Here is a 14,106-nt window from a genome sequence, read left to right as displayed (position 1 = left end):
ACCAACAAAAATCACAGGACAAAGGAACTTTACGGGCAGAGGTAGGTCCGGTGCACGGCGGGTCACCCCCCTGGGTTTCATCCCAGCAAGGTGACAGCAGCCTGTCAGCCCTGAATGGTATTAAGGGAGCAGAGAAATGAAAAGCCTCAAATCCCAGAGCGCCCAGCACCTGCCTGCTGCCTTCCCAGGCTTTGGAAACCAGCCATCCGGTTCGTTACCGCCATTCCTGGGCTGGCAGCGTGCTGAAGGCATGAAGCCATGAGAACAGCCTCGCCTAGAAGAGCAGGGCTGTTAAAGGAGAGTGTTTATTATGAAAATAGGCTACATGTTTCAGACATGGTCACATGTTCCTCAGTGTTTCCACTTCATAGAATAAAGCAGTTCAGCTGGCAGGAACCTATAACCATCACCTAGTCCAGCTGCCTGACCCCTTCAGGATTCATTTTGCTTTTAATTGTTAACAAACCTTTAGAATGTTTATCCCACTCTGATTTCTCAAATTTTACACCAGGAAATCAGACGTACAAGTTTCTGTACATTAGCTATATGCCTTATTAACTTCAGTTCATCTGAAAGGTGAGCAGATGAAAAATAAGCTTTTAATGATTTCAATTATGATTTTCCTGTAAAATTGCTAGAGGGAACTAGCTGTCAAGAAAACAGAAACTGTATTCAGTGAGGAACAGCAATTTTATTTAAATCTACTTCATGCGTAAGCATGATAGAACCCCAGTTTAACTTTGGCAAATATCACAACAAAAAAACCCAAACAAGCAGCCTATACAGAACAGTGAAAATGCCAAGGATACGGGCTCTCTACAGTTTCACTGCAGAGCAAATGGATTTAGAAGCCTCACTTGGGCTACATCATTTATAACCATATGATTAAATAAAGTTAGTCTTTCATGATCACTTCTTGACTTCGCCAAGATCTTCAATGCTATCATCATCCACCTAGGGAAAAAAAAAAGCCAAAACACAGCATATTAAGTATATTTTCTCCTGACATGTCTCACTCAGCATTCACCACTGTACATGTCAGTGCGGGAGAAGCATGCAGCACCATCCTAGATTCCCTGCTGTAAATCCTACGTGAGTGACACAGGACATGGGACACAGCTGAGCCCATGGGCTCTCAGTAAAGACAGGCCCCCAGAGCTCTCTCGGAAAGAACTCACCTCAGGAAACACCGCCACAAGGGAGAGTCACAGCAAGCGCTTGCAATTACAGCAGCGCAACCAAACCTCTCAGCCATCAACATTTCAGTTCAACCCAACATTAGCTAACATTTTCTTCTGAAGCACAAGCGTGTTTTGTTTGTTGTAATTTTTAATTAATTTTCAATATTTTAAGAGATTCTGAAAAATAGGGTGGCAATATAAGAATATATAGGCATTCACTGTTAAGATAAGTGTCACAAAGAAACCAGAGAGATTTGACAGCTGGACATATCCCGACATGCCTTCCTCGCTGTAGTACCCACAATAGCAGCACTACATGTTTAGGAGTTACTGTTTCTTGGGACAATGGAACCAACATTTGACTTCAAGTTTGATCACCCCTTAACTTAGTCATTCGTAGGCGGGAATGCAACAACTAGTCTTTTATATCTGTGCAACAATCTGTGCTGCCAAAGGTGAAATGCTTTTTCAAAACCATTGGAAAGTCACAGGTTATTGTGGAAAACCAGAGCTCTGACAGAAGAAAGGGTTTATTACCTCTGGCCACTTCTCCTGGATTACATCGATAATGTCATCTGTAAAATCCCCCTGAATGATGATTTCGTCTTCTCCTGTTACTGAGGCACCACAGGAAAACTTCTGAGCAAAAAACCTTTGTGCTTCCTTAAGATCAATTTCTGTTTACAGGAAAATGGACAGTTTTAAGTACAGTCACTGTCATAAAAGTATTTTCTCAAGTTTAAAACCAAAATCTTGTTTTAATGGTTGAAAAACTAGTGGCAGTTTACAGTTGCTACAGTTTCTGTTGAAAGCAGAAGCCTGTTTACATACAAAACAACTGACTCTACAAACCTAGCAAACTTCTCAAGGTAAAAATTGCCGAATGTCCTCTGCACATCCTGCTTATGCAGGTGTGTGCTACATGCACTCACCAGAAAAGCGCATACAGAGCTGTTTGAAAAGCACCTCCAGTTCTGCATCACTTCCATAGTTATTGAACAAGTTTTTCCATAGAAGTGTTTCATTCTTTTCAGAAACACGTCTGAACAATTAAGATTGACTTCCAGCACGAAGATACGTACCCAGTTCAGATCAAGCTAGTGCATATTACTGATCCCACAAGAAAACCAACGATACTCTCATGCAGGAAACGTGTAAATATCTTGTTAATACAACCAAGGTTAAAACTTGCCTCTTTAACAGAATTCATGATCAACGTGTGAAGTAAGATATTGTTATATACACCAAGCGGCTATTTGCCGCTGACCCGAAGCTATGTAGGACAGCATTATTAGTGTACTAATTTGGTATAATTATGTATTGGTTATATTATACATACCAATTATATTGGTATATAATTACTTTGGCAATAATTCAACTGCGTTACTAGAAAGGCAGTTAAAGCCTTACTTCATCAGCCTTGAGAAGATGTAAAATTAATTGTCAGTAAATATGTTATTGGTTTGCTGAAAATAAACGTTTTTATAATTAAAGACAGTAAGACTGCTCCAATGTCTAACAAGTGGACTGCTGTGGGAAGCCCTGTTTCAAAATAATAATACCTGTAACCCTGTTTGTTTGAAAACACCATGGAAATAAGGACTTTAATTATCACAGAGGGAAGTGAGTGTACCTTTGGCATGCTTTGGAACTGCTAAAAGCACCTTGGGACTCTCACCTTGCACAGATGGAAGCAGATCACTCAATATAATACAATCAGAAGAAATCTCATGAGGTTAAAGACAAGCACATCTAAACCCAACAAAACCCACGTAACAAAAGTCAACTCACCAAACGTTGCAAGGCCACATACTCTCGTGACATATTTTTTCTTCGCTCTAGGAATTTTAGCTATCGTAACTTTCTGTGGTACAGTCTTCTTTTTCTGTTTTATCTGACCTCTTCCACCTGTAAAACAGAGCATAAGGTTACATAATTAGTTAAATGATCTCACACTTCATCAAAGAAAAAAGCATGTAACATCAGATTTCATCCCTATAAACAAGAACTGCCACTTCAGTTTTTTTATTATTAAAAGGTCTCACGTAGTCATACTTCAATATTACAAGCAATAACAATATATGCGTGTCAATGTGTGTTCAAGTGCAGCTTGCACAGCAGAACCCTGCTACCATTATCAGAAAAGGGTTTTTCCCCACACTTTACTGATCACTGCACTACACTTCACCCTTCTTCCAGGAATTGTGCTGTAGTTGCAATCCTAGGAAAAAATTGTTACTTTCATGTTTTTCATAAGATTAAGATCCTTAGGGTTTGTGACTGAGGCAAAGCAACCTATGACCATTTACCGAGGACACGAGGAGACGTCTACTTGGGCCACTGGGTTAAACAGCAGATTAAGTTCTAGATACTGTGCACAACCCAGTCCAAACCATGTATCTTTATACGAGCCAGCACAAAACACCACACCTCTGAAACAGAAGCCAGCTACAGTAGTTGATTGCCAAACTTCCACATGATTTAACATCTTCTTTCTTACTGTCTGTTTCTAGGCCAACCTGAGGCAACATTTCCCATATCAGGCATTTATTAGCCCCAGTAAAGTTTGCAAAAGATATATTCCACTCATTAGGATTCTGCAAGTCAGATTAAGATCTCAGCTAACTTTGCATACACTCATCAAGTTACTCCAGGGTAACTAAAGTCTCATGTTCTTGAGCCTTCTCAGCATGAAAACCTAAAGAATTTCTGACAAGCAAACTAACCACCCCTTTTAGGAAACTAAACTCCTTTTCCTAACATGCGGCACTTTCAATTCTACATTACTATAAATCGCTATCTGATAATTTAAGACAGTAAACTGTCTTAAAATTTCCTCAGTAAATTTCTGCAGAGTCTTTGTAAATGTTTGTTTTTCCTCTCCCTCTTTAACAATCTCCTATCATCATACGTAACACCATACCATACGTTTTCATAAAATTTTAGATTCTAGGAGAAAATCCCTAAATATTTTATACACTATTTAGAATCAAACTAAAAACTAACTGCACCACACCACACGATAAATTCATGTTGAAAGAAAATGTCCTGAAGTCTCTGGGAAAAGCATCCAAGCTACAGAACATAAATTACTGTTGTCACTACATGTAACCTACTGACAAGGTAAACATAACTGGTTACCAAGACACAAAAATAAAACATCTGCAGCTATACATGACTTAAAATCCAAATCTTATTTGGCTATTAGCCATAATTTCTGACACACTACAGAAACAACTGACACTCCTTTTATGTATTATTATGTACATTATAAAAATAATAATTTATGACTTAATATTTATTTATATTAATATGCATTAACAGGCAAATGCATATTAACAACCCCAGTATTCTAATTTATAGTGGAAAGTATGTTAATTAATTAAACAGAAAGAACTCCAATGACAGAAAATACAAGTGTATTTGTTTCATGTATTTTCTATCTTCCATAGGTGTTTTTTAAAAATGTTTTTCGTTAATATTGTCGGGAAGAGACGTAGCTGTTAATGAAGACATAGGTGATAAGTGTTAAAAGCATAAAACCAAATCCTGTTCCATGAATACAGAGGAGGGGTAGAAGGAAAAAAAAAAGCAAAAGCAGTGTCACAAAGCATTAATAGAGGAAAGAAGTCCTGGTTTACCCTGCAAGCAACCTATAAACCGCTGTTAAACAGGGCAGAAACAAGTATTCTGGGAGGCAAGCCAGCTGATTTTAGGTTGAGAATTACTCCCTGAATAAGTGCAATAGCAATGACAGAAGCAATCAGACACATGACGCAGGGTCATCTTTCACTTGCTGTTCCTACTACCCAATCCTTCCACCAGCATACATCACCACACTAACTCTGCTACCACTGGAAGAAAGATATTTGACATCTTCCGTGCAGAGTCAAAGTGTAGCTAACAAACAAAATGCAAGAAATTTGTGCCACAGTCCAGACCAGCAGGTGAGAAAGGGATGCCCCAAACTGTGTATAAATCAGTACCACAATCAACTATTTAGACCTTGCCTCTCTTTTGCTTCTTCTTCTCCTCTTCTTCTGCAGTTCCTTGGCCTTCTCCAACCCCAGCCTCCTGTTTAGGTGAATTTTCTTAAATACATCAGAAAGGAATGGGGAGAAGAAAGAGAACAAAATGAGTGGTCAGACCACCACAGCCTTACAGAACAGGAAGTTAAGGTACAGTGATATTTTGCTAAATCCTAAACTCTTCGCTTAAGTGCAGCAGCCCCTTGACTGACAAGTGTTACACCTTCATTATAGCACTTAGGCAAACTAGATTTCAGAAAAGCGTTAACTCAAAGATACAGTTACAATTTCAATACAGCCTATTTACATAATTTCCAGAGAGACAGAAATTAATTACAGTGTTAATATTGAAATGCAAATTTCAATTTTATTGAAATTGAAGTGCAAATATTCAAATGCAAATCAACAAGTTTCCTATTCTTAATGACCTTTCCTCCAACCACCCACAGTAGATTGGACAGACATAAAATCCAGTGAACTAATTAGATGAGAAACAAGTATGTGGATAACTGGTTACAACAGGAACCTTAAAGCTCAAACATTATTACTGAAACTACACTTTGTTTATTCAGTGTTTTCTGACATTATCAAACATCCACAAACATTCACAGCATCCAAAAGCATGGAAGACACCTAAGAAAATTATTAACTTTCACACTTGATACAGCAGGAAAAAGGAAGAGATGAGAATTGGAGAAGCTCAAAGATTTCTGAGTATGTCTAAGGGCACGTATCAGCTAGAAAACAGAAAAGATTCTTACCTACTGTAAGTTTTGCAAACTCATCTGGAAAATTCTTTTCTAACCATTGTCTGCATTTGGTCACATCAGGCATGTACTCGCAGTACTAGAGAAGAAAGGTCGTATGAACATTGTTAGCACAGTACAAACTACATCACAAATACACCAAAATACATTTGCTATTCAGCTCAGCCATTTCTCCTTAAGACAACTGAATACAAATACTATACCAGAGCACATAAGAAACCTCGTGTAATCCTAAAGATGACAGTGGCTGAAGCACAGAACTACCACAATTAAGAAAAGCCAGAAAAGATCAGAAAGCATCATCACAATTAGGAATCACAGGACAGAAAGAAGAAACTCTAACAACAAAAAAAATTAACTCACCTCTGTTGGCAATGAACAGACTGGAGAAAGAAGGGAGGGGAAAAAAACAGATTACAAAAAGAACTTCTCCACTTACAGACTTAAGAGTTAAATTCAAAATTACGTTTTACAGTTAGGGATGACTTCTTGCATCATAACTTCTGGTTATAACCACACATTGACTTAAAAAGCTTACTTTATTGATACAACTTTATATTTTAACTTTTGTCTCATTAGTCATTTGCTCACGTGGTCTGCATTAGGATAAAACCATCACAGCAAGAGCAGCCAGTCAACGAAGGAAGGAGATGCCTACAGCTTTGGAAAAAGTTACAGAAAAAAACACCAGTTCTACCTAAGGCGAAAGATATACCTAATAAATTACCATATAATTTGCTTAGCTTTCTGTTTCCCAAGAGCTGTCAAAGACCAGAAGAGGGGACTGAGAACAAATCCAAACCAATTGTGCAGACTTTCACACACAACAGGGATTCCTTCCTAATCCTCTGTATTCAAGCCGAAAGCAAAATAACGTATTTATCTAAAAAAATATGTCATGATTATTTACTTCCCTTTTAAGCTTCATCCACATAACATATGTAATGAGTAAACAATAATTCTAAACACAGCGCAACAATTACTTTTCATGACTTCTAACTTTATTTCTTATTGTTATACTAATGCTTAGAGGCCTTTTCTGTGCTGAAGGCTTTACTGGCTTTCTGCAGGAAGAGATCTCTGCTTGACATTTTGCAATCTGAGCACCACTCCCACTTCTTTTACACATGGAAAGCTGTTAGTACCTCCACCTCTCAGAGGGAAGACCCTACGTACCCTACATTTCTCCACAATTGCTTTAGATAAAATACATAACACAAGCTATTTCAGAAAGGTCAAGCTGACTGTGGTCTAGCTTCTCAATAAAAGCTGACCAAGTCTCTGATTCTCTCACGCTTTCTGCTAGGCTGCCCTCACAAACAGCACATTGTAAGAATCGTGGATAACTGCCCCTTCAGCACTTGCCTCCGCAGTAGAGAACCCGAAGAGGATAGTCAGCATCTGACCTGGCACCGCTCCTTACGTCTCCTCTGCAGTCAGGGACCACAGGCTCAGCTACATCTGTGGCCATGTCACAAGCCTGGAGGTCACAGAATGAAAGAATCAGGACCTCATTTCTGGGTTAAAGCCATTCACATCTTTCCCAGCTCAACAAGAATCGCAGACAGTGACAAATCCCAGAGAAAACAGGCACAATAGTATAGAGTAGATGAGGGAGGAAAAAATAGGAGTCAAGAAATAAATGAAATAATATGGGGAAATGGCTCCAAAAGATAGGAAGCAGTATGGAATTCTAACATAAGGGGAAAAAACCCAAAGTGACACAAAATGCAGAGTAAAACGAAGAACAATCTGTGACAACACCACATGGAATTCAGAACATACTGGATTAAGCGAAACGTCAAGTATCATGTTAAACCAGTGGCATACAGACAGTAGGTGCACTGGGGGAGCAGGGGGAGGCACTGCCAGTGTATTAGCAAAGAAAAAGGGTCATTTCAATCAGTGTCAGCTGAGTTACAAGCTGATCCTAGGACACTGGCAAAAAAACCCAACAAAACAAACTCAACCCACTAATATACTTAATAATGGTTTACACACACACATTTAGGCAAGAGGCTTAAAAAACAGGAGTCAAGAGGGAAGGGTTTTGCAATGCACAAGAATTCTCCCAGGATCATGGGAGCAAGCAGGATACGTGCGTGGAAGACTCAGAGCCAGGGTGCTGCACAAGCTGTGCCTGGGCAGTGAAGACTGCTGAGGGAACACACCAGGGTACCAAGGGTGGGGGGTTTGGGGCAGGGGCCACAGGGAAATGCGCAGACAGTCACAGTGAGGGGAAGGATGCTGGAGTACTCATGGAGATCCCGAATCAGGGAGTGGGGAGGGTGCTGGGCAGTAGGGGGTTGTAGAAGTCGGGGGGAAGGGTGCTGGGGGGCCAGACATGCTGGGGAGCAGAGACATGGGGGGGGAAGGGCAGGGCTGAGGGGGAAAGAAAAGGGGGGTCAGCGCTGAGGGGAAAGGGAAAGAAAAGGGGGGTCAGCGCTGAGGCGAAAGGGAAAGAAAAGGGGGGTCAGCGCTGAGGCGAAAGGGAAAGAAAAGGGGGGTCAGCGCTGAGGGAAAGCGAGGGGGAGCAGAACACCGGAGCGGGAAGGATGCTGAGGTACGAGCGGTGAAGGGGGGTGAATGCGAGGGCAGGCGGAGCCGCGGTACCGGAGGAGAGGGAGCGGGCCGGTGCCGGGAGATGAATACCGGCAGCTGCGGGGGGGAGGCCGGCCGGCAGGACACCGGGGCAAGGCCGGCCGCCGCTGGGACGGGGCAGCGGCGGAGCGCCGCTCACGCAGAAAGAGGGGGGGGGGGAGCCCAGGGGCGGCAGCGGCATGGCGTTACCCGGGAGGCCCCTCAGGCCGCGGCGGCGCGGCAGCTCCTCCTCCTCCTCCGGCGGCGGCTCCACACACCGCGCGGCACGTGCGCCCTGGCCAGCGCCGCCGCCGTCTCGCGAGAGCCCACGCGGCCTGACGGGGCGCGGTTTGAGCCCGCCGGCGCTCCGTACTAGGGGGGGAGGTGCACCATAGGCCACCCGGGCCATGTGACCAAGCAGCTACGGGCCGCCGGAGCGACCATTTTGCCTCCGCTTTGGCGTTGCTGGGAGGCCGCCGGCCCAGCGCGCCGCCATGCCGCGGTACGCGCAGCTGGTGATGGGCCCGGCGGGCAGCGGGAAGGTGAGGGGGGAGCGGGCGGCGGGGAGGAGAGGTCGGCCGCGGTAGCGACAGCGTTTCCTGACGGCGTCTGTGTGTGTGTGCTTTGCAGAGCACGTACTGCGCCACCATGGTGCAGCACTGCGAGGCGCTGGGCCGCGCCGTACAGGTGGTCAACCTGGACCCGGCGGCCGAGCTCTTCAACTACCCCGTCATGGCAGGTGAGGTGAGGGCCGCCGCCCCCCCCGAGGGAACGGCACCCCCTGAGGAACGGGACCCCCCCCTAAGGGAACGGCCCCCCCGGAGGGAACGCCCCCCCCAGCGCCTCCCTTCTCTGTCCTTCCAGACATCCGCGAGTTAATAGAAGTGGACGACGTCATGGAAGATGAATCCTTAAGGTTTGGCCCCAATGGTGGCTTGGTGTTTTGCATGGAATACTTTGCCAATAACTTTAACTGGCTCGAGGAAAGCCTTGGGCACGTGGAGGATGACTATATATTGTTTGATTGCCCAGGTAAACAAATGCCGACGTTTTGGTATCGTTTTTCATGTGCCACATAAAATTCCCAGTGCTTTTTTGTTGGTCATAATCATTCACGTTGGTTTTTTTTGCATTATAACAGCTGTCAGGGTCACTTTCAGGTGTGTCGGGAGTGAACTTGGTCCCAGGCTCACCTTGTTGCAGATTATCTTAAAGTTTTGCTGAATCTTTCTATATTTTGTGTTTGTGAAACAGTTAGCTATAGGAGCATTTTGATTTTAAGGAGCTGACCTCCATGTCAGCATTATGTTAGCACTTAACTAACCAATGACATATGAGTTGCTGTGCTGTTTGTTATCCAAGACTGTGTTACTTGAAGTCCTTACTCTGTAGACCATAATAACCTTACTTTACAGACCATAGCAAGAGCACTTAGGTTCTGTTGTATATAGGATGAGCTATTGGACAGTTTGGCAAGGCCGATAGCTAACCAACCAACTTGGCAACAAAACTTACTTTTATAATATTAAAAGTCATGCCCACAGGTCAAGAAGACCCTTGCCCAGGTGAAGACCCTTCCCCTGCGCAAGTGTAGTAACAGAAGAGGACAACACAGCAGATATTATAATGATACACAAATTAGTAACCAGTCATCGTAACTGGGAGTGTACAACCTTGTAATTTCATGTATAAATGTAACGGTGAAATCTACACAGGTGGGCTTGGTGTGTGGAGATGCCACCGAGCACCCAGCACTGCAGTGAAGGAGTGCCTGCTTCTTAATGCTGCAGTGGTGTTCAGAGGTTTGATTCCCAATCTTGGTGACAACCTGGGTGACCGCACTGGTGTTTGATCGCACCCTATGGTGTGGGAACGCTGGTGGCAACCACTAACGAACGCTAACTGGAGGTCAAGGGGGGGAAAGAAAAACCCTTTTCTTTCTTTTGCATTTCACCAGCGTAAGTTCACCCAAAGACAGAGCTGTCTAAAAAGAAAGAGAATGCTTTCTTTATCGTTTTTTATTTATATTAAGTGCAGTGCCCATATCTGTGTAATGGTTAACTGTGAACTGTTCCTGTGAGCTTCACATTTCTGCAGACTGATACCCTACGTGTGCCCTAGGTCAGATCGAACTCTATACGCATCTGCCAGTGATGAAACAGCTGGTGGATCAGCTTCAGCAGTGGGAATTCCGCGTCTGTGGAGTTTTTCTTGTGGATTCTCAGTTTATGGTGGAATCTTTTAAGGTATGCATTTGAAATCTGTCGTAAAAGTTCATACTGATAAAGAAAAATAAATCTGAGGAATTTAGGGAGCTGGGTTTGTTTAGCCTGAAGGAAAGCATGCTAAGCCAGGGGAGGTCTGATTGCTGTCTTCAGCTGCCTCAGATGTAGGTTGCGGCAAAGAAAACTCCAGCTGGATGTGAAGAAAAGCTGCACTGCAAGAGTGGTCAGGCCAGAACAGGGGCACAGAAAGACTTTGTTAGGTGCATTCATGGAGTTACTCAAAACTTGACTGGGCAAAACCCCTGAGCAACCTGATCTAACTTTCAAACTGGCTCTGGTTTGAGCAGCTGTATGAACCAGATAACTTCTAAAAGTCCCTTCCAACCTACATTCCTCTGTGATTCTGTGAGAGCTTTCTCGGATCTGGAGAGAGCCACTTTCCCCAAGCAAGAATCCCCAGAAGGGCTTTGGGTTATCTTAATGCGCCTTTCAGATTTCCAGATTTGAGCTCTGGAAGTAGATGACAGAGGGATATTTGGCACCTCCCTTTTCCAACAGAGAGCTGCACTCCTCATACGAACACATCTTTGTGTCTATGTTTCATATAGTCTGAATGTTGGTGTTTTGTTTTTCTGTACTTAACTACATAATTTTTCATTCTCCTTAAGTTTATCTCTGGAATTTTGGCTGCACTCAGTGCAATGATCTCTTTAGAGATTCCACAGATTAACATCATGACCAAAATGGATTTGCTGAGCAAGAAAGCCAAGAAGGAAATAGAAAAGTAAGTTAAAATTACTTACTCTGTAGTGTAATATATTGAGGCAAAATTCACTCAAAATTCAGGCTCACGTTTCCCACAATTGAAACATACTCTTTTGGAACAGGAAGAGATGCATTTGTTTTACATTGAACATAGTCTTTAAATGTCTTGATAGAATGCTTACAATTTAGCCAGAGTCAAAAGGCTGGCTCTGTGTTTTTACTTATCTCTGGATTTTTCTGTAAATAATTACCTTGAATAACTTATGTCATTCTGAATGACGTTCCAGGATACTGTGCTTCAAAACCTAAACCAGAGGTGATACTGTGAGTTTTTTTGGTACTGAACATACTGAGTTACTTGCATGTTCCTTTTGCATTTATGCTAAAATTACCAAATTAAAGTTTTTCCCTGTGGCCTTCCTCAAGCTTCCTTGAGTATACAAGTACATTAGCTAAAAGAAAATACAAACCACTTCAGTTGTTCCTACTGGCAATCATAGTCTGAGTTATTCAAATACTTACAAAACCTATTTTTAAACATTTGTGATAGGAAGTTAGTTCATTCAGATCAAAGAACAATAGGTGGTTTTCATAGCTATATAAAAGCACAATGACTCATTTGCTCTGTGACCAAGGATTCTTTTGATGCTAGTGATGACTTTGTTTCTCTCAGGTACTTAGATCCAGATATGTATTCTATGATTGAAGATTCTACAAATATGTTGAAAAGCAAAATGTTTAAAAAACTGACTAAATCTATATGTGGATTGGTAGGTATATTGCTTTTTGACTGGTACCTTTACATTCAGTCCTGTATTTATAAACCACACTGTATGGGGTTTGACTTCATTGCTGTTACATACTTTACGTAGTATAATAATTCTCCCCCCTCACCCCAAAACTATGTATTTACCTACCAGACTTACTAACAAAGCCAGGATTTAAAAGATTCTTAGGCACTTGAGCATTTTACTTCTTGCCTACTTAAACTCAGTTTTTGATTTTTTGTCAGATTAGCATAAGATTCTTAATACTACTTGGATTATAGCCAGTGCATTTTTTGTGAATCCTATTAGCAATTTTGGAAAATGGCTTTTTCTGCTGTGTAGAACTTAGGACTGACAGCCAGGTGTTCTGAGTGGGGAATTGCTATTGGTTTGCAGTGTGGCTTTACATGGTATTTTAGCAGTCCGGCAAGTGTGGTTTAAGGAAGTGGCTTAGAGTGCTGTGATTGAGAATTAACTTGCTGCATTCTCCTACTAACATCCTTGGAATCCTTTCTCTAGATTGATGACTACGGTATGGTTCGATTTCTACCTTTTGATCGCTCTGATGAGGAAAGTATAAACATAGTTCTGCAGCACATAGACTTTACCATTCAGTATGGAGAAGATCTTGAATTTAAAGAACCAAAGGTAAGGTATTTCTGATAAGATTAAAAAGTTAATAATGATCCATAATGTAAGTTGTAAGATAAATATATCCTTTGCCTTGCTAATAAATTATTGTCTTAGTATGGTTGAAAATAAGCCACGTTTAGTCTTTCAGTGACAATGCTTACATTGTCTTCTTTTACAATTACAAAAGTGAAATTCTTTAATATCATCTTGCATATGCAGACTGATCAAATGGTTGTGTTTTAAAAGTAATGCTTTCGTTTTTAAAAATAATGGAATTTTAAACTTTCAAAGGTAACAAAGGACCATTAAGGTTACTAAGATTTGTTCCTCCATGACTGTTCAAACTCCCTTGAAAATTCCTGTGTTGAATCCATGTGTTGCATACGAGATACAGATTAGGAATAAATTCTATCATGTAAGATACATGGTAGAAGAACGCTGTGTTAAAATCTGTTCCAAGCCCTGTCTAGTTTTATTATGCAGCTCATAAATCCTCAGGAATAAGTCCAGTGCTTCTATTGCATTTTTTTAATTGTTTTGTACTCTTCAGGTATGCAAAATACCTGGATCTAGATTTTGAGCTATACAGTTTCAATAGCTCCAGAAACAAATTGCTTTTCAGAAAGTTTTGCTACGTGTTCTATGGAACCATATTAGACATTGTTCCTGTTGTGGTTTCTAAAGCAAAACATTGCAAAATGTCACAAAACAGTCTGCAACAGCCACTAGGAATGAGTCAGCTTTTACCTTTTTCATTTTCTTTTTGGCAGGAATGCGAAGAAGACAGATCTGCTCTTGTGGATGAATACTTTCAAGACCGCGTGGATGAGTGAAAAACAGATGCTCAAAAATGGGAGCAAAATACCTTGCTTGTGTTAAAAAAGAAAAAAGAAAAAAAATCCACCCCTGCACAAACATCCTTAATGTCTTATCTGTAAGGTAACTAATCCTTACAGTGAAGTGAGCTATATGACCTCATAACTATTTTAATAAATCGTTTTTATTCTTATGCTTGTGTGTTAAAATACATAGGCTAGCATTAACACATATAAAAGTTCCTACATATAGACATGTCTCATTTAAGCATGGGAGTGCTTGAAAAAAACCTAATCATTTGCAAAAGAGGAAAAGCCCATCGTCGTATGTTGTAATAAACCTCT

At 41.6% G+C, this 14,106-nt stretch overlaps 2 protein-coding genes across 5 annotated transcripts; one reads left to right on the top strand and one right to left on the bottom strand.

The window, feature by feature from the left end:
• Positions 1-671: 671 nt before the first annotated feature.
• On the bottom strand, positions 672-8,902 carry DENR (density regulated re-initiation and release factor). 3 transcript variants are annotated; one of them, XM_055710170.1, is made up of 8 exons: positions 8,767-8,902; positions 7,342-7,456; positions 6,340-6,359; positions 5,971-6,055; positions 5,192-5,272; positions 2,973-3,089; positions 1,719-1,858; positions 672-954 (listed from the first exon to the last, which is right to left on the bottom strand). In XM_055710170.1, exons 2-8 carry the CDS (start codon positions 7,445-7,447, stop codon positions 910-912), a joined length of 594 nt encoding a protein of 197 aa, XP_055566145.1. In that variant the 5' UTR covers positions 7,448-7,456; positions 8,767-8,902; the 3' UTR covers positions 672-909. The 3 variants fall into 3 exon arrangements, with proteins under 3 accessions (XP_055566145.1, XP_055566150.1, XP_055566158.1); XM_055710175.1 differs by lacking the exon at positions 8,767-8,902 and adding an exon at positions 8,590-8,724; XM_055710183.1 differs by lacking the exon at positions 8,767-8,902 and adding an exon at positions 8,629-8,706.
• A 36-nt stretch (positions 8,903-8,938) lies between these two features.
• On the top strand, positions 8,939-13,955 carry GPN3 (GPN-loop GTPase 3). Of its 2 annotated transcripts, none has more exons than XM_005434573.4 (8): positions 8,939-9,098; positions 9,187-9,295; positions 9,421-9,588; positions 10,678-10,802; positions 11,450-11,565; positions 12,220-12,316; positions 12,833-12,961; positions 13,717-13,955. In XM_005434573.4, exons 1-8 carry the CDS (start codon positions 9,051-9,053, stop codon positions 13,777-13,779), a joined length of 855 nt encoding a protein of 284 aa, XP_005434630.2. In that variant the 5' UTR covers positions 8,939-9,050; the 3' UTR covers positions 13,780-13,955. The 2 variants fall into 2 exon arrangements, with proteins under 2 accessions (XP_005434630.2, XP_014131743.2); XM_014276268.3 differs by having other exon boundaries at positions 8,949-9,058.
• The last annotated feature ends 151 nt before the right edge of the window (positions 13,956-14,106 follow it).

This window comes from Falco cherrug, chromosome 1 (assembly GCF_023634085.1).
Source record: "Falco cherrug isolate bFalChe1 chromosome 1, bFalChe1.pri, whole genome shotgun sequence".
Classification (NCBI taxonomy): Eukaryota; Metazoa; Chordata; class Aves; order Falconiformes; family Falconidae; genus Falco; species Falco cherrug.
Note: the sequence above shows the minus strand (reverse complement) of the source record. Positions and strands in the feature narration are given on the sequence as shown.